At 40.3% G+C, this 27,331-nt stretch overlaps 1 protein-coding gene across 1 annotated transcript in view; it reads left to right on the top strand.

The window, feature by feature from the left end:
• LOC306701114 (seizure protein 6 homolog) overlaps positions 1–27,331 on the top strand; it is a gene marked incomplete at both ends in the record, with an annotated part of 284,116 nt that overhangs the window by 209,841 nt on the left and 46,944 nt on the right. Inside the window, 2 exons of the mRNA XM_079166361.1 lie at positions 19,830–20,015; positions 22,162–22,330. Of these exons, the coding sequence (XP_079022487.1) occupies positions 19,830–20,015; positions 22,162–22,330 (355 nt within the window). The remainder of the gene's footprint in view (positions 1–19,829; positions 20,016–22,161; positions 22,331–27,331) is intronic.

Below are 27,331 nucleotides of genomic sequence, written 5' to 3'. Positions count from 1 at the left end.
AGATATTTAACTCATGGAAATGTAAGGTATTCTATACAGTTTGTTCAATGTTGTATGACTGAATGAAAGGCAGAATTGTGTTTTTAGAGTTGTTCACGTCTGCCTGAGTGGCTTGTATTTGGTTACGTTGTCATTTGAAAAATAAAGGTAATTGTGACAATGAAAATTGTTTTATAACAGTGTGTATTGTCATGTAACTTTTGTGGTTAAAAAAATGTCAGAAGGAACTATTGGCCCCCGGGCATCTTCACTTTATCAAATTTGGCCCTCTTTGCAAAAGGTTTGGACACCCCTGCCATAGATGTATCAAACTATACTACAGATCCTTTTGAATGTGTAAAGACTGTTTCAGAGGATGGTCCAAACTCATAACAATAAAACTCTACTTGTCTTTCTTTGCAATAAAACAGCCAAATATATTGATATTATATGTTGGCACTAAGTAAAAGCAATCAACTGCTTCAGTTTAGAACTGCTGGTGTCAATATCTTCTTTTGAAAAGCCCAGAAAACACTCTTACTATTGATGTAGATGATGTAAAGTGAATATAAGAGCTGCATGCTTCATCTAATCGCTTAATAGTCTTCCATTTGACTCTTGCATCACAAGAGTGATGCTGGGAGATCGTGCATGTTGAGCGGCGGATGGGCCAGCTCATTCTGCTCCTTGGATAATTATAAACCATTGACATGCTGACAAATTAATTTAAAATTGGCATGTATCCAATATTCTTTGGGTTATTATGAAGATGTAATTGCAACAGGATTTTTTCCCTCATTAATTACTGCCATATCAGAAAGTAGCATGAATAACAGAACACATAAATAGGATTGGCATTCAGTTGAGTCCGTCAAGCATAAAACAAACATGGGGTTATCTCTTTAGTGAAAATGTACACGGTGTTCAGCTGCAGGGACAGAAAAAGGGGGATTTGTAAAGTGTTTGTATCACTCTACATTACTCTGACTTTGTGTTCCAACCTTTACTTTCTGTTAGCACATTCATGCCTCTCACAGGTGGAGCGTTCAATAACTTCATCTCGACCAAACTGGTGTGTAACTACATGTGTCGGGAGATGGACTGCCCTCAATGGCACCTGACTTATTCTGTGATAACGTTGAAGATCCAGTGCAGGATATTTACTTTTAGCCCAACCCAAATTGTTCATATTAATATATATATATATCCTTCTGTATTCATGCTAAGTGAATAAGGTAAAACAAATTTAACAAACAGATATCACCATGAAACTTCCCCAGTTCGTTACTCACATTAAGACAAATCATTTTTGTATTACCAGTTTTCTGAAAGTATAGGCATTATCGTATTAAATATGATGTCATTTGCAGGGACGACTCATAGAGCAGCGAGGGTTGTCAGGTAACCGCGAGGTCGGCAGTTCGATCCTTGGCTGCTACATGTTCTGTGGGCGGTTGGCGGCGTCTCGTGGGTATCCCTGGGGTTTTTGGAGAGGGCAGCAGATCGAGGGCTTCCCTGGAATATATGGGTGGCCTCTGTGCAGGCAAAAGGATCGTCGTCATCGGATGGGCCGAGTATCAGCAGATCCGTGTTTCAGGTTTTTCTTTCTGCATGGCGTTCTGGTTCCGAATGCGGAAAGCGCGAACTAGCCGAGGCTTAGAGTGGATTGGTATTTATAGGAGTGTGGCCGGAAGTGTTTGAGGCGTGGTCCTGCTCCTGAAATTCAGCTAAGATTTATCGCCAATTAAATAATGTTGCACACAAAAGAAAAGATCAAAGAACACTTGTTACCATTCAAAAATGTTGAGAACTATATTTAACCTAAGCGGAAAACTACATCCCAACAGATTTACCACTCAATTCAACAGTTTAGACTGTTTTGCCTAAATGTTTCAGTTCACCTCAGGACCTTCATGCTCTATTTTTAACACCTGTTAGTTCTTTATTGTGTGTCATTGTCCTCCATTCTAACTGTGACTCAGACAAGCTGTCATGGCACCAGAATTATGAAGAATTTCTCAGAAGAATGACACATTTCAATCAAATGCATGTTAAATATAAGCGGTCCAGAAGGGTCTGATAATACGCAACGTTTTGTAGTCCAGAGTTGACTGTACAGTAAAGTATCTCTCCATACAGACAAGGCCCAGTCCCACAGAGGTTATGACATTCTGTGAAATTGAATCTCATCACTGAAGGATAATTCCCTCCCACAGTGTCCTCTCCTCTACAAGCCTGTCACACTCAATTATTCCCAATGAGCGAGGTGTAAACGTATCTCCTCTGTCACTTTCTTTATTGATGTCCAGGCACAGAGGAAGATGCATGTATTTTTCATCAGTCCATGCAGAATGCAAGACAGCTAATAGACCATTTGTCTTTGTTAGCAAAAGGAAATTTCATTTTGCTACAAATATAGAACATCAGCAGGGCTGTCAGTATGCAGGATAGTAAACCAAAAGGTAAGAGACTGATACTGGTAACTGGGGCAATGTCTGTGATAGCAAGTTTCATGAGAGCATTCAATGCTTTAAGCTTAAAGATAATATGCTGGACCAGCTTATAACCATGGAGCTGTTTCTGCAAACGGGAGTGAAAAGAAAAAAATTGAATACTGATATTAATGCATACAGTTCAACAAGACCACGGGTGTTAAAGGGCATCTTTAATTCCCTTGCATCGGAAAGAGACCCCCTCCCCCCCACACAAAAAAATTTAAATAAATGAAAACCTTTAAGGGGGAAAATAAAGTAAGAAACCTCAAGGGGATCAACAGAGGAGAGATTCCTCTCCCAGGAGGGACAGTAGATGTCATGTGTACAGAATGAACGATCAGTAATCTAGTATTACACTTGCAAAATGTTAGGGCACTAAATGAAACATTTAAAAAAAGAATGGTCAACTTTGAAGCAGCAAAATATGCAGATTTGTATTCCCTCGTTGAAGTCAAGTCAACATCTTTCAATACTTCCTCTTTGCCGTTGAAAATGCCCCACATCCACTTTAACAAACCCATAAGGATCCACGGTGACAGTTCACAGACACTTTAAATATCCTGGAAAGTTCCTTATAGAGTTTTATCCTTGATTTTAACTCTTGAAGTCCCTAAGTGACACATACGGAACATGGTGAGGTCATGTGACTGAGTTCATTTGTGTACCAATGACATCACTTCCAAAATGGCTGCCTGGCTGGCCAGCACATTTGGCAGAACTAGCTAATTTCAAAAAGGTTGTTTTTGTTGCTAAAGGTAAGTTTCAACACATTTAACAATTCTAATGCTTTGATAACAATCCTACATTACATCTAAACATATTTCATAAACAAATGTATGTCTAAAAAGTTATGAAAACATTGTTGAGACAGATATGTCACATTAGGCTTTTAAACTTATATTTGTTTAAGAACAAAACAACTCCTTACTGCAATTGTGTTGGCTTTAAATTAAACTAAACAGTTCATTCATAACATTGAAAAGAGCTGTTTAATCAAACCCAACTCAACATCCACTTACTGGCTTTCATGGTGCTTTCAACTTCATGAGTAGATGGGTTTGTGCAATCACAACACACACTCTCCACAATTTGATCCATCTCCATGGCAACTGAGCAAACTCTTTCCATCTAATATGATAAAAAAGAATCTCCAGAAAGAACTGATCCTTTACCAGTGTGGGTTGGGCTTGTTTTGCCAAACTCATATTTCCAAGTTCAAGAATGACAATTAGTATTTAGACACTCCCAGTTTGTAACACAGGCTTCCTGTAAAAAACTAAGTCTGATGACATCATCAGAGTAGATTTCTCAGAGTACATCCACACTACTCCGTTTTCAAACATAAACGGAGTTTTCAAACAAAAACGATCTCCGTCCACACGGCGTTTCAGCATCGTTTTAGAAAATGATCTCCGTCCAGACTAACACGCCTGAAAACGAATATCACGTGACTTCACGTACACTGTGCGTGGGTGTCGATGTAAACAGGAAGTAGATTGGTTGCTTAGTTAAAAAAAAAATACGACAGGGTAATAAAGTAGTCTTTAATAATGAAAGGTCGTGTTTGATACTTAAGATCTTCTCTAAAATCTTCCTCTATGAACTCAAACAGAGTTCGTGGAAAATGTTAGAAGTTTTATTTTTCAGACTTAGTTACAGCGCTGTGGGTCTTTCTCTATCTCTCACCTCATATTTACAGTGGGTACGGAAAGTATTTAGACCCCTTTACATTTTTCACTCTTTGTTTCATTGCAGCCATTTGCTAAAATCAAAAAAGTTCATTTTATTTCTCATTAATGTACACTCAGCACCCCATCTTGACAGAAAAAAACAGAAATGTAGAAATTTTTGCAAATTTATTAAAAAAGAAAAACTGAAATATCACATGGTCATAAGTATTCAGACCCTTTGCTCAGTATTGAGTAGAAACACCCTTTTGAGCTAGTACAGCCATGAGTCTTCTTGGGAATGATGCAACAAGTTTTTCACACCTGGATTTGGGGATCCTCTGCCATTCTTCCTTGCAGATCCTCTCCAGTTCCGTCAGGTTGGATGGTGAACGTTGGTGGACAGCCATTTTCAGGTCTCTCCAGAGATGCTCAATTGGGTTTAGGTCAGGGCTCTGGCTGGGCCAGTCAAGAATGGTCACAGAGTTGTTCTGAAGCCACTCCTTTGTTATTTTAGCTGTGTGCTTAGGGTCATTGTCTTGTTGGAAGGTGAACCTTCAGCCCAGTCTGAGGTCCAGAGTACTCTGGAAGAGGTTTTCTTCCAGGATATCTCTGTACTTGGCCGCATTCATCTTTCCTTCAATTGCAACCAGTCGTCCTGTCCCTGCAGCTGAAACCCCCCCCCCCCCCCCCCATAGCATGATGCTGCCACCACCATGTTTCACTGTTGGGATTGTATTGGGCAGGTGATGAGCAGTGCCTGGTTTTCTCCACACATACCGCTTAGAATTAACACCAAAAAGTTCAATCTTGGTCTCATCAGACCAGAGAATCTTATTTCTCATAGTCTGGGAGTCCTTCATGTGTGTATATATATATATATATATATGTGTGTATATATATATGTATATATATATATATATATATATATATATATACACGTATATATATATATATATATATATATATATATATATATATATATATATATATATATATATACGTACGTATATATATATACACACACACACACACACACACATACATATATATATATATATATACACATATATATATATTCAAGAAGCCTAGTAGTAGTAAGGTCTCTGTGACAGTCAACAACTGTCAAATCAAATAAAGAAAGTACACATCAATTATATTTTAACAATTATTATTCTCAGTTTTCAAATTTAACTGGATGGATTATAAATAAAACAGAAATACATAAATAAATGTTCTTCTCATTTCAAGTAAAATAATGGCTGGATTAAAGAATAACCTACATAACAGAAAGCTTTTGAAAAACATGCATCTTAAAATAAAGTAATTCATTTTAGAAAAATCAATTTCACTGATTTGTTCTTCAGCTTTAAATTCAGTTCATTCAGGTGTGAAGTGATGTCAATCAAAAAAGCCACGATATCCATATTACTCTCATCTTCTAACAAGAGAAATGAGTGAGCATGGACTTTATCTGTGGTTACTACTTGCTTCAGCTCTATTCCTCTCTGTTAACATCATTGTGGAACAGTGAATGAATGTATTAAGATTCTGATCATATTGGGCTCTTAGGTTTATTTTCTGTGTCTTCATTTCAGATGTGAGTGGGGACGTTTGCTCAATATGAGACATACTGTTTTTAAACTGCCCGTGGGAAGAATTCACATATACGAATTTGTCCATTCTTGGTTAAAGACTCTGGCCTGACCATTTTTGTCTCTTTGGAGGACGTCTTGTGAATTCACTTTTTGTACACTTATAACTTTTCTCCTGCTCTTCCCACTATTTCATCGTCTCCCCCGTGTGTCACGGTGTGTGAACATCTAACTCGAGTCATGGAACGTGTGAGAATACCCATATTTGATTGGCTGGCTAAACTGCATCACGTGATGTGATTTACAATGCATTGGTCGGCGTGTTTCCTGCACCGCTGAACAAGTGCCGTAAATGCTGGAAAAGCTGCGCCGGTTAAAATCGAAGCTCTCTGTCAAAATGTAATACTTCACAATTATCTATAGGTTTTAGGTCCTGGGTCCGGATACAACAGAGTCTGGGTCCGGATCCGGACCGCAGTCTGCCAATTAGTGACCCCTGAGCTAGTCCTTTCAATAATTGTGCCACAAGTGCGAGTTTTTGTGTCTTCACAATGACAAATAACTGTAATCGATATTTATATAATAACAATGCTTTAAATGTGAAAACAATGTGAAGGTTCTCAATACAGCTCCCCTTCAGCTTTATCAGAGACTTTCAACTGTTGGAATTAGAAAAGCTCTAAAACGCCACTGCACTGTAGCCGCTCAGCACCAAACAGCACACCACAAATTCAAACAGAGAGAAGGTCAGAAAAAATAATGTGAAAAGTAATACAGTACTGGTATTGCATAGCTGGTCTTTTGTCTTCTGTTGGTACTACTGCAGCTCCTACAGTGACGTTTTAGTACAGGCATGGGGAAACTACGGCCCGCGGGCCATATGCGGCTCGCTTTTTAATTAGGCCCGTCGAATATTGGTACAAAATTGTCCAAATTACAGTTGTACATTGTTTATAAGCAACCAATCTACTTCCTGTTAACATTAGCACCCACCCGCATGCCTAGTGTACGTGAATAGTCACGTGATATTTGTTTTCAGGCGTTTTAGTCTGGACGGAGATAATTTCGAAAATGATGCTGAAAGGCCGTGTGGACGGAGTAGATTGAGCCCTTCTGTAACAATGAGTGGACCAAAGAAAGGAGAAGTCGACAGTAAGTGCAGAGTGTTTAATGAGTGGACAGCTAATATTTTTTCACCGAAGTGTGATCAAAGGTTGTATGCCTTATTTGCCAAGAAGCCGTTGCGGTTTTCAACGAATAGATCAGCCACCACTTTTCCACCAAGCATGCTAACTACACTTGCAAACAGTCAACGCAAGAACGAGCGGCTACTGCTCAGAGGTTTGCAGCCAATTTAAAGACTCAGCAAGATATTTTTCTTCGACAAACTGCTATTCAAGAGTCAAGCACCATGGCAAGTTATTTGCTAGCATTCAAATTAGCAAAGGACAGCAAACCTTTCTCCAAAGGAGAGTTTTTTGAAAGAATGGATGTCCAGAGAGCAAAAGCAAATTTGAAAAAATGAGTTTATCACGCAGGACAGTGACTCGCCGTGTAGAACTAATTGACTAAGACTTAGCCAGCGAGTTAAACAAAAAAGCTGAGTCATTTAAGTTCTATTTGTTAGCACTGGACAAAAGTAACGATGTAAAAGACACTGCTCAGCTCTTAATTTTTATCAGAGGGATTAATAATGACATTTTTAAAATAACGGAGGAATCTTTTACCATGGAATCTCTGAAGGGGACAACATGAGGAGAGGACTTGTATGACAGGGTGTCTGGTGTCATCACGAGGCTGAAGCTACCTTGGTGTAAACTTGCCAATGTCACCACAGATGGATCGCCAAACGTAACAGGAAAAAACATCGGGCTGCTGAAAAGAATGCAGGATAAGGTGAAAGAGGAAAACCCTGAGCTGGATGTCATTTTACTACACTGCATAATCCATCAGGAAGCCCGGTGTAAATCTGTATTGCAGCTTGATCATGTAGTGAAGCCAGTCGTAAAACTCGTTAACTTTATACGAGGGAGGGTTTATTAAGTTTATTAAGTTTCTTGAGGAAACTGATGCTGACCACCAGGACTTGCTTTATCACTCTCATGTCCGCTGGTTAAGTTTAAGTATGTCGACGAGTGTGGGAGCTAAGCTCATTTTTGGAGTTAATCAGGAAAGCTGACGATTTTCCCGAACTGAGCGACGCAGATTGGCTTTGTGATTTTGCTTTTACTGTGGACATATTGACACACATGAATGAGCTGAACATGAAGCTACAAGGGGAAGATCAATTTGTGCAGGAAATTCATACAAATGTGAAAGCCTTCAAAGCCAAGTTGACTTTATTCTCAAGAAGAATATCAAATAATTCATTCACTAATTTCCCCACACTAGCGACACTGAAAGAGGCCCCTCGACATATGAAGAAACACAGCAAATCGCTGGACGACCTGCACGGAGAATTCTGCCGCCGGTTCTCTTAATTTTGAAAAAATTGACAAGTCACTTCAGCTGGTGTCATGTCCCCTGTCACAAGACAATGAAACAGCGCCGCAGGAGTTGCAATTGGAACTGATTGATCTTCAATGTGACTCCGTCTTAAAGGAGAAGTTCAACTCCCTTAAACTGGATGAGTTTTATGCTTCCCTAAGCGAAGCCAAGTGTCCAAACATCAGGAGGTGGCACAGAGGATGCTGGTGTTGTTTGGCTCTACCTACGTGTGTGAGCAGACATTCAGCGTGATGAACATCAACAAATCACGTCACAGATCCCAGTTAACTGAGGAACACCTCAGATCTGTCCTGTGAATTGCTACAACCAAACTGACACCAAACTTTGATGCACTGGTAATAAAGGGTGACCAACAACACTGTTCCCACTGAAATTAAATGTAAGTTTTCTTTACTTTTTAGGTAATGGCTTTTACTTGTAATTTATATTAGTTCACACAAACTCTCCATCCATCTGCTACTGGCCCGGCCCGTCTGTCAAATTTTAAAACTCAATGTGGCCCCTGAGCCAAAAGGTTTGCCCACCCCTACAATTTAGCAGCTTTTGATTTTCTGCACTATTCTCTCTCCTGCTGTGTTGAAGTGTCTCTCATTGTAATATAGTAATTGATGAAATGTTGATAATAAGAGGGGCCACAATTGGGTTATATCTCTCTCTCTCTACCTCCCCTCTCCTACACAGAGACAATTTCCTCTCAATCAGCAACTATACATTTGTTTCAGTAGCCATTTGTACAAAAGTACACATTCGCTCACCTTGCTTGCACCACATCCATCTTCATTTTGATCTTAAACTACACATCTGTTAGGTTTTTTGAGGCCAAATCAGACCAGTGTGTGTGTGTGTGCGTGTGACACAAGTTTTGACAATACTTTTGAACAAATGGGAGGCCAACACAATACATTTTTTTCAATCACGATATCTGCAACTATGCCTTTGTTACCTTTTTGGGATGTTCAACATCGAACCCTGTGACCGTCCATTATTCGAATACCAAGCTTCTTTAGCTAATTATGGTATCCATACCAGCTTCAATGGCAACCTCACTAGTTGTTGAAATATATTGCTTTGGACCAAAGTGTTACTGACATTGTCATTCTCGTGCTAGCAGGGCCAAAATAGAAACACACAGAATGCTGTCACGAAACACTGCCCATTGGAGGACTGGACTATCACGGGACATGGTGGAGGACATGCAACATATATTTATTTACAGGAAACCAAGACAGGAGACTCACAGGACACAACCGGGAATCCACGGACGAGACGAGACGAGACGAGACGAGACGAGAGGGAGAGGGAGAGGGAGAGGGAGAGGGAGAGGAATCCAGCAGGACGAGGCAGGGCAGGTGGGGAAACCGGGAACAGGACTTGCCAAACGGGCAGGTAGACATGGCAGGAGGGTGTGATAGGGGTTTAAATAGTGGCTAGAACAGGTGAGGGGAGTTGTGCTAATGAGGAGGGAGTGCTTGATTAGTTGATCAGGAGCAGGTGAAGGGAGTGGCTGACAGGTAGAGTGAGGAGGGTGTGGAGCTACACAAAGACACAGAACACAGAGGCAAAGCCTAATCGTGACAGTGCGCAATTGCAGAATCCTCAATGGTGGACTGCAGTAAAGACATTAGCATCAGCTGCTGATGGTTCACCTCATGAGTTCCTTCATGGTCCCTATCATTACAAACCCCACATGTCCCTTCATTGGCCCGTAGAGCAGCTGGCCATCAGAGGACAAGAGCTCTGCAGTCCAACTGGGTGATTCACCTCTGGGTGGGAGGTCTGATGCTCCACACCATGTTAGGCTAATTGAAAGAGAAACAGCAGGGTGATCTTGCTATAACAACATGTCCACGTACTGCAGCCACCGCCGCTGAGCTGAGAGGCTGCTGCAATAAAGCACAAATTAAATGGATTGCAGGGGTGGAGGCTGGGTGTGGGGGTTTTACTGTACTTCTATGGCTCATTGACTCACAGGGAGCGGGGGAATACAGAAGAGAGCCACATTTCCAAAGCAACACAGATTAGACCACAGTCTGCTGACAATTTATTTCTCCATTTGTTCTTTTCTATCCAGCTCATCCTGCATCATCTGTGGGCCCCTTCTTTATGTATGATCTGGGTGTTTCTGTGCTCTCATCCTCTCTTTCCTGCTGGCTATTTATCATTGTTGATGGCCTCTTGAGGATGGAGAAAAGAGGGGGGCAGCCCAATTGGATGGTCCTCGGAGCAGCTACTGTAGTCTTTCTTTGTCGTCCTCTGCCGTTCTCTCTGTCAAGACATTTCTCCCTGTGGATCACACTGAAATTAGGGCAGTGCTTAAAATGTCTGGATTTGTATTAAAACAATATATAGTTTCTTTAAAACCACCAATGGTATAATGGCAGCTCCTCCTTCAACAAATCTAGTTATTATTATCTAGTCATTATTAATACAAATATTTTGATGTCAGAGGATTGATGTCAGAGTATTGCTGGAGGAACTCAATACTCACCAGTCTAAAATAGATTGTGACTCTAGAACATACTGTAAAGAGCTGAAAATTCACTTAAAGTTATTTCATGGTTGTTTTTGTCAAGGCCGTTATATCTCATTTAAAAAATATATTTTAAATATCACAAGGTTCAATTTAGGTTTTAAACTTTACATTTACATAATTTTAACATTACACTTCAAATTACATATTGGGATCACTAAAACCATTAGAAACCATATGCAGAGAATATGCCATTATATCTGGCTGAACGTTTTCAGGGTATTAGTATTAGACAGGGATTCTAATGAAGAGTTAAGAAATAGCTATTTTTCTACAATCTTCACTATCCGTCTTAACACTGGTGTCTTTTTGAACTCACCAAACCTAACAAAAGGATTTTGCTTCACGTCACGCTGCTAGGAAAAGAGCAGGGTTGACATTAACTTGACTAAAGACTCGTAACTAGCGAGTGACAAACAGGTCATGTGACTAAAGAGTCAATAACAAGTAACGAAGAAAGTCTTGTGTTTGACCCATCTATTAATTATTGTGGACTATTTCGCACTGTACAAAAGTTAGGAAAAATAATAATACTTTTGACTTCAAACAATGACACAAACAACGGTCTTCAGGGTTAACGTCCTGTGTTTGTTTGACTCATCTAGCCATGCCGTTCCGACGTTGTCATTCCTAACGAACTTCTGAACCTTCCAGTCTGTGTAGCAGGCCCTTCAAACCCATATCTACTAGGCTGATAACCGCTGATAACACCCATTCAATCGGCAAATAACATTTGCAGTGTCTGCACAAACACAACTCCAAATGAATGCTGATGTTGCTCTGCGTGTGTAAATGGGCAACTTTAACATGTTTGCCATAACAACTTGCCTTAACTTTAAAAGGTTATAATTTCTGTTGTATTAACAGCTTGTGGCAAAAAAAAAAATCAATCAAGTCTCATAATCTTAGGGATGCTACACAGTTCTTGGCATGTGTACAGTGACTAAATATTTCATACAGTGTCACAGTCTGAAGAACAGACAACAGGGGATGGACCCAAATGCAGACAGACTGTAGGAGCAGAAGGATATTCATTTTAATAAAGAATATATTTTTTCTCTCATAGATCTGGGGATCTTTGATTGTGTAATTGTGGTATCCACTTGTAAACCTCTCAGTACTACATTCAGCACTTTAAAGTTGTAGTTAACAGGAGGTGGAGCCTCTACAACCAGGGTGTGCACAGGTGTACAATACTTGGATGAGTCCAAAAGTGAGTACTGAAAATCCAAAAACCAGAAACAGGCTAAATGACATGTGGAACAGGATGAGGAAAAAATAAATGAAGGATACAAACCAGGAACATAGGAGACGAACCGAAAATCAACAGACAAAAGACAAGACTATAAATACACAAGAAACTAATCAGACAACAAGACAATACAACACAGATTACCCATAGAAAAAAGGAGGAAAACCCACAAAGACAGGAAGTCAAACAAACACAAGACACAAGAGGCAGGGAACATCAAAATAAAACAGGAAACAAACTAAACCGAGACCAAGGCTGCAGTCGAATAGTCCTTTTTGCTTAGGAAGGTTCCTAACTGAGTGAAATGATCCGGAAGTATCTAAGTAGCCGCCATGATAAGAGCTGTTCGAATTCTCTAAAGTTTAATGAAAGGTGCTTCAATGCTTCTTTTATTAGCTCCTTAGCTCCAAACAGTCGGAGCCTCCTTTCCAGCACCCTGGCAAAAGCCTTCCCCGGGAGGCTGAGTAGTGTGGTACCCCGGTAATTCGAGCACACTCTGCAGTCCCCCGTTTTGAAGATGGGAACCACCACCCTGGTCTGCCAGTCCATGGGCACTGATCCCGACCCCCATGCGACATTGAAGAGGCGTGTCAGGCAAGACAGCCCAACAGTGTCCAGCGCCTTCAGCATCTCAGGGCGGATCTCATCCACCCCCAGCGCCTTGCCACCAAGGAGCTTTTTGACTACCTTAGCGGACTCCGGCAGGGATATGGGTGCGCCCCCCCAAGTCTTCAGGCGCTGCCTCCTCTCCAGAGGACATGTTGGTCGGGTTTAGGAGTTCCCCAAAGTGCTCTTTCCACCGCCCGACGATGTCCGGGTCAGCAGTCCCCCCCCCCCCCCTCCGCTGAGAACAGCCTGGGGTAGGCCCAGCTTTCCCTTCCTGAGCCGTCGGATGGTTTGCCAGAACCTCCTTGAGGCCAACCGAAAGTCCTTCTCCATGGCCTCCCCGAACTCCTCCCATGCCCGAGTTTTAGCAACCGTGACCACTGCAGCTGCAGTCCTTCCGGCCTGCCGGTACCTCTCAGCTGCTTCAGGAGACCCCTGAGCCAACCAGGCCCTGAAGGCCTCCTTCTTCAGCTTGAAGGCTTCCCTCACCTCCAGTGTCCACCTCCGGGTTCTCGGGTTGCAGCCACGACAGGCACCGATGACCTTCCGGCCACCACTCCTAGCAGCCACGTCCACAATAGAGGTCTATTCGGATTCCATGTCCCCAACCTCCTTTGGGATGTGTGAGAAGTTCTTCCGGAGATGGGAGTTAAAGACCTCCCGGACAGGGTCCTCCGCCAGACATTCCCAGTTCACCCTCACTATACGTTTGGGCTTGCCGGGTCTTTCCAGCCAGTGCTGTGTGTGGAGGTGAGTCCAACTATATCTAGCTGGTATCGCTCCACCTCCTGCACTAGCTTTGGTTCTTTCCCCGCTAGCGAGGTGACGTTCCACGTCCCTAGAGCTAGTCTATGCTGCCAGCGATCGGCTCGCCCGGTCTGCATTGCACCCGACCCTGATGCTTGTCCCTGCGGGTGATGGGTCCACAGGGTGGCTGCTCCATGTTGTTTCTTCGGGCTGGTGCTACCAGGTTCTACTGCCCCGGACAACATAGCTCCCAGGATCACTGAGCCCCTCAAACTCCTCCACCACGTTAAGGTGGCGATTCACAGAGAATTTAAGGGAGATCCTACTTTAGGTCTGAAACTTAATTAATGTTTATTCATTTCTAAATTAGTCCAGCATCTAGTATCTAAAGTTAACTAACCATATCTTATTAGTGAAAATTACTTATTAACTAACATGAAATTTATTTAGGTATAGTAACACAAACTTATTTACATTTAGAACAGTGTTGTTTTCACCTGACGGTCCTGATGGGAAGATGGGGTTTGGCTTCCACTGTTTTCTTTGTCTTCATTTCTCTCTCTCTCGTCTCCATCTCTCGGTCGGCTTGTAGAGATCACAGTTCAGCTTCAAAGTCCCGCGTAGAAGAGCCTTTCTTTTAACTTCTTTATTATTATGTTCTGTGAATGAGGGGCGATGTGTCCATGTCAGGGACAGCAAACCACTCCCATTTTAATAAACTATATTGATTCTTTAATTTAAGCTTCTTTTACAGAATTACTACTATTTAACTTACATGGCCTTTTTAATTATTCCATATTTGAAAGTCTATTCAAAGGCCTGGCTTGAGGCCTTTCTCAGCTGCAGAACAGTAGCAAACAGTTTGATATAAATCGCAGAATAAAACTTGATTAATTCAAGATAGAATGAATTAAACAATTTCACAATATAGGTGGACCTTGTTATTCTGACAAATGTAGAAGACTATACTAGAACAGACCGTCCTATATAGGTAGATAAATATGTATACGTATAGGCATAGTAAATGGATAAGATTAATCTCAACATATCAGCACAGTCTACTGTCTTCAGGATGAGAGGCAAGAAAGGAAGGGGGAGAGCGTCACTCCCCTCTCAACGACCAGAAAGGCTGGTGGTCTGTGCTTCTGTGAGAGAAAAAATTCAGCCAGAACAATCAAAAGCCCAACTTTTACAACACAAAACAAAAAGTAACCATACATTTTATTTATAAAATAAATGTTTTCAAATTTAGAGATTTGATAAACCTCAAGTGGACACAATTAATATCTATAGACACACTATATCTAGTGAGTCAGAGTTATATCACCACTTAAAGGAGTCAATTTGTGAATGGTTTACAAAAATGTGTAGCACTGAGTATATAAAAAATGTAGGGAAATACAAGGATTAGTGAGCATTCCAATTTCTGTTTAAGATCTCTGAGGATGTATAAGATGCACATATAAGAAAACCTATACAGCAGGATCTTACCACATGATTAATATGAAAGAAAAGGCCTACTTAAGGCTTGATCTACAGCTTTTGACTATTTATTTATTAACGTGAGCATTAAAGTTGTATTAACTGAAATTGACTGACATAGATAACCAACTTTGTTGGAACATCAGTCTTTTATTCAGAATTGGATGTGTCTCTGTGCCTTATCTGCTCCTCAGGAATATTGGTCAGTGTGCAAAATATGGCAGTTCTGAGACGCCTTGATTGACAATCCAGACCCCCTGAATAGCTAAATATTTGTGTGGTCTCTAAAATTATAAGACAATCATTTGTCACCCTCATTTTGTCTTTTAAAAGCTTCTAATGCCCAGCAGTTTTCTTTATTCAAACTGCAAAACATTTATTCACAAATAGTGATAGCAAGTGCGAGAGACGATTTTCCGCCATAAATGACACAACCAGCCAGTGACGTAACAGGTTGCACAGAGCGAACTAATTGGACCCACTTTGGACAATATTGATCCATTGCCTTTTGTGAGAACCTGGATTAAAGCAGGACATTGTTTCTCTTCTTCTTGGATATAAGGACGGCGACTAGAAGAAGCCGAGCCAAGGTCTGTGTGTCGGGTTCCAGTGCGTGAATGTGTGTCAGGTTAGAGAGAGAGAGGTGAGTGTGCTGTGCTTATTCTGTTACAGGGCTTAGTTGTTGCGTTGTGTTGTTGTGTGATTGGCCTTATGGTTAACGATATTAGCCTTAGTGTATTGTGTACAGAATGTATACTTTGCATAGATTTTGATATTTCTCATGTACAACAGGGATATTTTGGATTGCAAGCAGTGCAAAAGGAAAGGTCAGAGGTTATCAAAATCTGCAAGAGATTGTATTTATGTAACGATTGCAAACTGTACGTTTCCTGTAAACACAGAAGTTTATTATAAAAAGAGACTGGGCATGTAACTGCATATATTGACCCGACATCCCAGACAGGTCCAAAACTGAAAATGGGACTTGAAACTGCATTTCGTTGCGCAACCCTATTGTACAATGAGAATGAATGAACCATGTAACTTTGAGGAAGGGGGCCCCCTTTGTTTAATATTAATATATAATATTAATATTAATGTATATATATATACAGTATATAAATTGAACCACGGTTTTAGGTTGTCTGAATTTTTTATAATGTCTTGTATGAATATCATAAAATCAAATTTAGATAATCATATGTTTTCTGGAAATATAATGATTGGCTTGCTAGAGAAATACTGTTGGTCCATTGATCCCAATTAAGACTATAAAAACCCTTTGAAGATATTGTGTGTTCCACTTCTCAATGGTTTATACACTGCTCTTAGATGCATTTAGATTTAGGCTCTGTAAAACCACATATTTACTTAGTTTTAGTTTATTTGACTCAATGTCACTACTGTCAAAGTTCATCATCAGTTCATTTTACTTGCCTTTTTTGGTGGCATCTGTCCACATGTGCATATGCCACAGTATTTCAACATGGCACAACACCTGCTCTTATGCTGCAACTTATGCTGCCCCGTCCATTTTTTCACTTCCAATTCAAACACAATTGTATCCGTTCTTCTGTTTAGCGCTAGTAACATTGTATTGCAATGAATGATATTTGGAAACATTCAGCAGCTACACTGCGGGGATCGGATGGTTTTACAGTACCACAGCCATCAGTGACTGGAAGGATGATATATAAAAATGGCCTGAAATCACACATGAGGACATTTTAATTACTTTGTCTCTTGGTGTAGATGGCTGCTCTATGAGGAAGTACAAAGGTATCTAAGCATGTCAGTACACCTGCCGGTCGGACTTGACATACAAAAGCACATGTCAAGAGTGATTTTTTTTAAATAACTCTTACTGCCAGAAGAGTAGACAAAGATCCCCACAGAGAGTTTGAATTTATAAATATTGGTTCATCGAGAGGGAGTAAATTAAACCAATCTGTCTGTCTGACTGCTAGCTAGTAGCTAGCTTGGTAGCTGCTAGCTGGCTGGTTCTGGTGGTTCTTGATTTATATTTTATTACCCATGGTTAAACATGTAGTGCAGATCTGTGGCTGCTCTTTCTGGTTGTGAGAGTTATTTAAAAAACACTTTTGACACGTTTTTTGTAGACCAGAAGACGATGTAAATTTGCAAATGAAAAATTATTACAACTTATTAACAGCTTTTTTAAAGCTTAAAACAAATGATGATAAAGCTTGCAACACTAAGCAAAGTAAACAGACGTCCTCTCTAAAACGGAAGTAAGATTGCAAAATGACGAAATGCAGAAGCACCCTTCAGGCAAAGAATACCAGCAACATTCAAACACACATTGATGGCTGTGGCTGCCATATAAGGTGCCACCTGCTCATCAAGATCTAATCAAATATTCATACTCACTCTCACACCGATGACATAGCCTTCAGGAGCAATTTTAGCCATAGGCAAAATGCGAAATGGAGGAGCCGGGGATTGAGCACCGATCATCCCATTAGTGGACGACCTGCTTTACTTCTTGAGCCACTGTGCCCAGTTCACTTCCCTTTTTGTTCTTTAGGGAAAATGTTGCTTCATAAGGCCCATTGACTCAGTTTGACTTTTCATTTCATATAGAGTCATTTCATATTTTCTGTCCTGTAATACTTATATTGTTGGTTCTGTATTGTACTCATTTGTTTTTAAGTTCATACCACCCACTGTTCTGCCTGTGGGATGCAAGCTATATAGAACTTCCACAGTCTAATATTGTGAAAAGTTAGATAAGTATGACCCTGTGATATACTGTATCTATGGACAGATTGGACTCTTCTAATGGGAACTCTTTTTAAAAAAAAAAATTATCAATAACCTTTTATTACAACCAAAACATCATACATGGCCTTAAGGTCTATGAAGACAAGACAAAGTGATGTAGAATTCTGCAGGCATTTTACTGCTGCAAGGCAATTTGTATCAGCGAAAGCTCCCTGTTAGCACCAGTGTTATGATGCCACAATGCTACCATGATGGCTCTTTTATCTTTTTTCTAGTCTCCAGTGAGCCTATGAGCTTCATAGTTTTTGGTTGGCCTGGATATTAATAGCTGCAGCTGACCATGGTAATGACTAGCTCAGGGAGTGATAGGACACAGCTCCAGCAGCTGCTGTATGGCTGCACTAGTCTGGGATGTTGCTCTAATGAGAAATACTATAAAGACCAACTTATCTCTATTTCTTTGAAACACTATAGCGCTGGCCAACATCCCTCAGCTCTAACAGAGTGTTGGAGGCGGCTGAGGTCGTATAGGTTGTCATTTATTGGCCTATTTAATCTCCCTACATATTTCCTCGCCTGAGGCACAGCACTGTCCCCAACAGACAGAATCAATAGCAGCACTACTGCCAAACCATCCAAGGGCTAACAATAAAACTAGGACAATTACAGTGAGATGGATCAGAGTCTTTAGCAGAAATATATTATTAATATGTTTGGCTGAACACCAGGAGCCTGAAGGGAGACAAATCGGTGGCAATAAAAAAGCCAGTTAGTTAACTGGTCACCTGAGAGCCAGTCTGCACACTTTCCCCACATATTAACAGTGATGTGACAGGTCTTTGTACAAGTGTGTGTGTGGGTGTAAATGCTACCTACAGGTGGTAGCAACATGGGAACACTGGTACACTAAATGTCATTGTGGTGGTGTTGCTGTATATTTTCCATGGGATATTTGTTACTTTATTTACCTCTGTTTAAGCAGACAGCTTAATTAAAAATCAATTTGACTGTGGCAGTTTGGAAAGTCAGGGCCTATGGGGTTTCTATCATATTTACAAAAATGTCCTATGAATACAGTATTAAAATTCATACAGCAGAGTATGATAGTTAAAGAATCTCACATGGCAAGCAAAGTCTAGACGGCAGATTGCTGCTAGATCCTTAATAAGGGAATGCGGCTGAACTCAATTTAAAATGAGTAACCAGATATTCTGTTTTTTTCAGAGACATGCCTCTATTTCTAATTGTACTTGTGTATTTTCTGTCAAAGTCCAATCTGTTTTGGTCGTTTCACATTTGAGATATCTATTTTTCTTCCCAGTGGAAAGAAATGAACAGGGAAAAAGGTGACATCATAAACACGTATGCACCAATTAGGATTTTGCAATATTTGAAACATAAAGTGATGACAGTCCACTATGAAAAAAATCTGATCATTCCACTGGCGTACAGTCGCAATGAAGTAGAAAAGCTAGTGTTTTTGTGTGTTAGAGTAAATAAATAATGCCTTAATAATACCTTTGATTGTTGCTTAATAAGCTCTGGATAATCAAAGTTATGTTAAAATATAAAGATTTACAGGCAACTGGGTTTTTCAATAGCTGCCAGTAATGAAACACGACTTATTGTGCAGGTGTTTCACATTGAGAGGCTTCCAGCAGTTCAAAGGGAAAATGCCAGAAAGGCTTTTAATGTGAAACAGTGCAGGAAGTGTTTGTTGAACTAACAACAGTAAAGACACAATAAAAAATGGCAAAGAAGACTGATTTAAGTGAATATTTGTTTTTAAGTGAATCAGAGCAGCAGAGTAGTGATTTTTAGATTTTTTTTACCAGGGATTAAATGTTGCATTATTTTTGAGACTTAGAAATGATTCTATACCCATGTCCATCTCTTTTATCGCAGCTCTTGTATTTGAAAAAGCCTGGTTTTCTTTAGGTTTTTTTTGGCTATGGGTTCAGTTACTCCTGCTACAAAACCCCAACCGCTAATTAAAACAAGAGCATTTTTTTCTTGGAGCTTATTCAGGGCTGTTTGGAACTTCTCAGGAAACTCTTTTTGCTGCGACACATGATCTACTAGTTCCAACTAACGTGACTGAGTCCTTTTTAACTAAACCACAGCTGAAATTTGACTTTCTTTCAGCTTATTTCCCTCTCCCTTGGTGTCTTATTCTCTTTCTCTATCTCTGACTGATTTCTTTCTCTGTCTGTGTCTCTGCAGCCTTTGTGTTGAGCTGTGTCTTCCCCCAGCGACCTCTCTATGGTGATGTATCAGTGAGCAGTCTCCACTCTAGAGGGGAGGCTTTCTTCTCCTGCCTGACCGGCTACCAGCTGCAAGGCTCCAGTATGCTCACCTGCCGCAATGCTAGCACCCCCTACTGGAGTGGCAAGGAACCACACTGCCTAGGTGAGGCAAACAGAACCAGGAGGAAACACATTCACAGCTCATCCTCCATTTCCTCAGCCCATAGATAGGAAGGACAGCAACCAAACACTTTAGGACAACTTCAGATAATGACAGAGATGTCCTTGTATTTGAGTTTTATTTTCTCCACTATATTAACCTGTTGTTTATCTAAAATAATAATACATCTAATACAATTATATCATATATTAGTGAAGTAATGAACACAATTCAATCATTATTATTAGAATTATTTGCCATTGTGTTGTTATCATTGTTCTAAACTCTGTTAATCTTCTGTGAATTACATCTAAAAATTATAACACAGATGTTACTTCACGGTGTTCTAGTGATTAGCACTGTTGCCTCACAGCAAGATGGCAACGGGAGTTTGTTCCTGTCAGCATGGGTTGTCTCCGGGTTCTCCAGCTTCCTCCCACAGTCCAAAGGCATGCAGCTTAGGTCAATTGATGACTCTAAATTGCCCGTAGGTGTGAATGTGAGTGTGAATGGTAAGACAACCATTCAGGCTGTGTCAGCCCTGAGATAGTTTGGTTACCTCTCCAGGTGAGCCGTGCCTTCACACAATGACAGCTGGGATCGGCTCCAGCTCCTACTGCTGTTGTGGCAGTTTGCATTGCAAGTTAAGTTGGCCCTTCGAGCCCTGACCTCTGACTCTGGGGTCGTATACTGTTTCTTTTCAGTTTTTACTTTTCCGATTTTGTGTTAACTTAATTGTCCCCCGCCAGCCTTTCAATTCCCATCAACAATCACAGCATCTTTGGTTATTTCTTCAGAAGACTTGCAGCCAAGAGTTATCTGTTGGACCTTCAGGTCCTTTTGCATGACAGGCATAGATAGAGCCAGACCTGGACTCCTACAGGAGTGTGTGGATGATGAATGTTTTTCTTTCTTTGCTCCTATGAGGCTGGCTGATGAATAAGAAGTGACCATTTTACTCCTGATCACACTGATCGACTGAAGGACTGCTCAGGGAATGTTTCCCTGAAAGCAATTTCAAACAGACAGTTTGTTTGGCTTTACATCTGTATCTCTGCCATCTTGATTGTGTGTGTGTGTGTGTGTGTGTGTGTGTGTGTGTGTGTGTCAAAGCATAAAGTATTGAGGTGTGATTACTGAAGGTTAGGCAGGATGCCACTGGGTTTATTCTTCCTGCTCTGCTTTAATTAAACTTTGTCTGCATGAGTAACCTTGACCTGATCAGCTGGGACACAAAACACACACACACACACACACTCACACACCTTCCCATAGCTGTAGATGGATTCTCTGTGAGTGTTGATTCTATCTCAGACGATATTATCTTTCTAACCTCATTTCTTGGTTTCCAATATGCAGCTCTTGAATTTAAAATGCTATACAACTCCTAAATATTGTGAAAAAATTCTAGTCTTAAATGTCTTGATGTTGGTGATTTTAGCTTTCAATGCAATCCAAAACAACATAACTATATAATTATTCCCATTAGCACAACAACAGTGTCAGAGTTTCTTTTTTGAAAACACAAATATTTTCATTCTCTCGTTTGTTCTACTTGATCACATTTTTTGGGTGCTGTGAAGCTTCTGTCAACAGAACACAAAACGACTTGCACAGACGTTTCACATTAAAAGTCTTTGAGCTTATGACAGGCCATTATGTTGTTTCTTAGGGTTTTTATAGAGACAGCAGAGTAGAAGTGATTGATTAATGAGTCAGAACAGTACTTGAGTTAAAAAAGAGAAAGTAGGAGCAGCAGAACATACTTATTTTTTACCCCAACCAACCAGTCAGTATCTCTTGACCCTAAGTTGTATCATCATTTTATACGTATGACGTGACTGCTGTGGAAATGTACATTATAGTGAATTTACCATGTGAGATACTACAGGGAATTCCAGCCTTTATTGGTCCAATTTCACAGCTCATATGGAAAGTGCTTTCTGGTGCAATCATGAAAAAAAGAACAGCATCCATTTCCTTTCTGGGCTGGTCTACTTCCTGTTTGTCTATACTGACACCAGAGTTTAATATGGGTTATCTATGGTCTGCTGATGCTCTCAGCACCAGCTTATGAATTTGAAGTTGACATTCAATGTATTCAGTTGTGCATTTCATCTCCACATTCCCTCCTTCTCCTCTCTCTCAGCTGCTTGTGGTGGTTTGATCAGGAACGTCACAGTCGGCCGGATCGTCTCTCCTGGTTTTCCCAGCAACTACAGCAACAACCTGACCTGCCACTGGCTGCTGGAGGCCCCTGAGGGCCAGAGAATACATATCCACTTTGAGAAGGTGGCGCTGGCCGAGGATGATGATCGGTAAGCAAGACCTTCAGCTTTTTTACGAGGATGGTTGAACATTGTAAACAGTAAAACTGTGTATTTTCTTTAAACTAACACTATATCTGGAGTGGTCGCCTGGCAACCGAAACCTGTGAATAAGATTCATTGTTTTCAGCTTTCACTTATTCTCATTTAAAAAATACCCAGATTATTTTCAAAGGGGAGAAGCAGTTTAAAGTGATTTTCTGTTGCATTATAAATGTTTTCTGCAGTCAGAAGACGCCGTTCAGTACATTTGATAGTAACTAGGCTTCTCTGGTGGAGGTGGAAAAGACATCTCAGAATCTGATTCATTTATTACAATGTGAAAATGAAGGAGCCAATGATAACGCTGCACATCAGACATTAAAATAAAAAATACAAAGTAACCCTGTGGAGATTTTGACCATTAGTAGCGCTTTGGAGCTGTATTTTCATGAGCTTTGTCCAAGCTTGCACATGCAACGATCACACATCCACTTATGAGAAGAAGAAACTAGTATTAATAGGAATAAACAAAAGCAGTATTTAAAATGTTCTAGAATGTTTCATGAGGAAGGAAATGTGTGTCCAGCACATATGTTTGACCGCTACGATAAATAGAACCGTTTCAAAGAGCACTAAATTCATTGTTATAAAATGACTGTGAAAAAACACTAATCCATCTTGCATCTGTAGTTTTGCATTAATAATGATTTGAAATATAATCCTATTTTCAATACGTAGGAAATATCGATAAAGTCCTGTAAAATTGTCTTTTTTATAATGTTTTTTCCCGTTGAAGGGTTTTTGGATAGTTTTTCCTACTCTGAAGCAAGGGTCTACAGAAAATGGGCCAATAAAAATAAAACTGAGTTTACTAATTGAAAATAAATTAAATAAATAATTGCTGGTCTTTCACTTTCCCTGAACAGGCTGCACAGAGATGTATTGCCTCCCCCACTGCCCCATTCTTCTCTTTCTCAAACTACCTCCAGTCATTTCAAGTACCTAGAAGTTTGTTTAAAGGTATTCCCATGGCAACCTAACAATAGCGGGATAAAAGCTCTGGAAAATGATCTGCAGTGAATGGTATCAGTGGAGTTTTAGTGTGACAAGATGATCATAACCCTGATGTAGCATTGTTGCTGGTAGCAGATTTAATAAATAACAATTCATTTATATCAATTTATGTGACTATTAGTAATTCAATAATGATTTATAAACCCATACATTTGTATAAAAGAATGATGGCACGTGGCTTACGCCATAAACCACATTAGTTGAATACCGATGAATACCACTAAATGAAAAGGATTACATGTGACCAGGTAGAATCAGTGATTCACATCATTGATTTCTATCAATAAAATTTGTCGTTTGAAGTTTATACCTTCAATTTAATTCAAAACATTTAAGCATCATGGGAACCACCAGGGAAGATTGTGAAAGCCATTTATATTTGTTCTAATTTAAATTTGATTTACATCTTTAAGTCTAAAGCTTATTTATCTGTTTTATAACAATTTCTATCTGATTATTTTATTATGTGACTTAAATTTATTTGGCCTAGGAACATCAAACTCATTTACATCTGGGAATGGTTTTGTTTCACCTGACGGCTCTGATGGGCAGATTAAAGGTTGAGCTGCATGCAGTGGTGGTTGTTCCTTCGTGGCCATCTCTACATCTTGAAAGTTGTTGATGCTAGTTGTTAAATCGCGCTCTTCCATCTCTACCTCGATTCGGCTTTCTCTGATAACTTTGGAACCTGGTCGTCTTCTTCGTTGAGGTTTGGATTGAATAGTTCTTGCTCGTTCTCAGCAAGATGCTAAGTCATATTTTCACCCCCCTTCATAGCAGCAGGGGTCAATATGGCACCTTTGCCAGTTTAAAAAGTATTTAATCTCAGAGTCTTTTCTTTTAGAGTCTCTTGCTCTCAATAGTTGCTGGAATAATTCTTCAGCACGTTGGTGCATCGCAGGCCGGAGCAGCAATAGACGGCACAGGATGGCCAATCAGGAACACAATACGAGAGAAGAGGCGGAACCGGCAGAGCCACGAGGGAGACATCTGGCGTGTTTCAAAGTTATCAATCATATTTGTGGTATTTAGAAACAGTTAAAGAAAGGCACTTCTTCTCAGGTCAGCTGGATGTCCTCTCAGCCTCAATGTCCTCAATATAACCTGATCAATTAAAGATTTAATGAATTAAACAATTACACAACATAGACAGACATTGTTATCGTGACACAGACAGACCTCTGTAGATATACATGTATGTGTACCTACAGCAGTGGCGGGCCGTGGATTTTATACCTGGGCCTTCAGTGCTGTTCTCCACTTCTAATAACCTCATTATGACGTCACAGCTACGGGTTATTATTTGTTTCGTGTAAAAGCCGCATATTCACATAACACTGCAACATTTGACGAATGAAATAAAATGTGCAGATACATGAATACGAGCATGACGGGACGCTGCGTCATTAACGGACAATATAGTCCAAATCAATGTAACACAATGACAAACTCACAAGAGCAGTCGCATATATTCGTATGACAACAAAGCAACAAATCAATCCAGCAGACCTGCAGCGGATCTACGCATTCCACCACACGAGCACGAGCCATTCAAATATTATTCACAAAAACGCCACGATAGACAAATGAACAGTCAACAAACGAACTTCACTTACCAAATGCTGTCTATCCTCCTTTCTTTGTTGACAAAGAGTTTAATCCCAGTACATCAGTTCCAGTAAGAAGTCCTTCTCGATTCATTGATGCCAGTCGAGCCTCCCCAGTTGTTTCGCCAATCGTCGTCGGTCTTCCGCCGCGGTTCGGTGGTCGTCTTCGGCCGTGGACCGGCGAGCCGCGGTTGTGGAGCTGTTTCCCTGCGAACGTGGTCGTTGAGTTGTAGATCCACTCGAGTCTCTCCAAAAGTACCGACGCTCAGTTAAAATGAAACACATTCACAGCCATAACATGTGCAACGCTTCTCCGACACTGCTTACAAATCCTTTCTTACTATGTCCAGTTTGTTCAGAAATGTCCTTCTTGAGAAAAGTGATCCCAGTAACTCCGCCACTAAATCCGTTTCTCCTCCTTCCGCCATTTCATATTAAAAAAACAAAGCTCGGTAAAATGTCTTTCAAATATTTCCACTTGAACTCTGTCTGCTACAACCAAAGCTCTGCTAGCAAGCATTATGTTTCGGGGGCACATAGTCACGTGCCCGCCTACTGACCAATCACAGCACACTCTGCACCTTGCGCAGAGAGGCATCTGGACTCTGAGCTGCAGTAATGCTGGGTAACACTAGGCCTGCAAAACGCTCTGGTGCGTCCATGAATCTCAAACTAAAGATCTGATTGGTTGAAGACTATGTCAATCAACAATATCGTCCCCATTCAACTTAAACTGCACATGGAAGCACTGGTGAGTCTGCAGGCCTGGGGCCTCTCTTCTTACCTAGAGACACAGAGGTGAAATCTGATTGGATAAAAGCTCTACTTAAACAAGCTGCACTGGAAGCAGAGCAACTGAGGAGCACAGTAGCTGTGCAATGAGAAAATAAGAAAAATATTTTTATAAATTATAATACATATAAGAAAAAATTAAATGTATTTAAGAAAAAATATTAAATTATAAAATAGCTATAACTTTGTGATTCTGTTTAGGCCAGCAGAGAAGGCTTTGCAGGCCCTGACGGCCCACCACTGACCTACAGTATATGCATATTAGCATTACCAGCACAGTAATTAAACATCCAGTTTATATGGCAGGAAACTACAAGAATTGTAAACAGAGTTGGCCATCATGAAATTAACTACACAACTTTTATAAACTCAGATGATTATGTATATATATATATATATATATATATATATATATATATATATATATATATACACATATATATATACATATATACATACATACATACATACATACATACCCAAAACACAGGGATTACAAAGACTAGGACTAGCATATCAAGTAACAGTCTCTTTAAGTTGTTTATTACAATTGGATGCTTCATTATGTCCTCAGAAATGTGGCTGAAACAAGTCAAAACATGGTAGACTCAGCCTTAACATCTAGGTGTCAAGTGTGACCCCAAGTCCTATCTTGAGTTTCTCCAGACACATGGAAACTTGAGTGTTCAACCATTAAGTTGAACACACAACCATATATGTTGTGAGAGCAGTTCCTGAAATAAGTTTATTCATTCACATTGTGTCATAGATATTTCAGTTTTATAATCTACTTCTTTCTTTTTACACATGAAACGGTCTAAAGTGATGACGGTTGATAATGTCAGAACATATGCCGTAGTTAGAGGATGTCTCATGGTCCGTGCTCTGTTAACAGTGATGGATTACCTTCCTCTTTCCGTGTGCACGTTCCATCATGTATGTTCAATCAGGCCTCTTGAGCCTCCTACCCTCTGCTTTGTCCTTGTAAGAACATCATTTCTGAGGACCCTGCAGGGGAACAACTGGCTGTCAGTGCAGCTCTTAGCGGTGACACTGGAGTGTCATTTCAGCAGCATGGGGCTCCTGTTACAGAGGACTGAAAGGAAGAGGCACAGGGGGGAAATTAGCTGAATAATCCATTTTGTATACCAGCCAATAGGTGCTCTGGGCTGCTATTACTCTCCTACTGCAAATAAAGACCTCATCGATATGAAGAGACATCTGAGCAGCTCTGCGGAAACTGAAAAGATCAGAGAAGTGTTGATGTGGAGAAAATAGAGAATGGCACGAGTGTAAAAGGTGGTAGTGTCATGAGCTGAGGTTTGCTGGCATTTCAGTTTCTTTTTAAAGGCCATCTGCTTTTTTGGTCATTCTATTACATACCACTTCAATGACTGGTGATGTAGATACCAAGCTTGAAAACATACACATCACCAGAAGACGCCAACATCATCAGATGGATCTGTCGCCACCAATAGAAGCACTATTCTACCAATCACAGCTTCTTTCAAACCAGATCCAGATATTTATCTGAGTT

The sequence above is a fragment of the Pholis gunnellus genome (assembly GCF_910591455.1).
Source record: "Pholis gunnellus genome assembly, chromosome: 9".
NCBI lineage: Eukaryota > Metazoa > Chordata > Actinopteri > Perciformes > Pholidae > Pholis > Pholis gunnellus.
The sequence above is the reverse complement of the archived record's forward strand: the minus strand, read 5'-3'. Positions and strand labels throughout refer to the sequence as shown.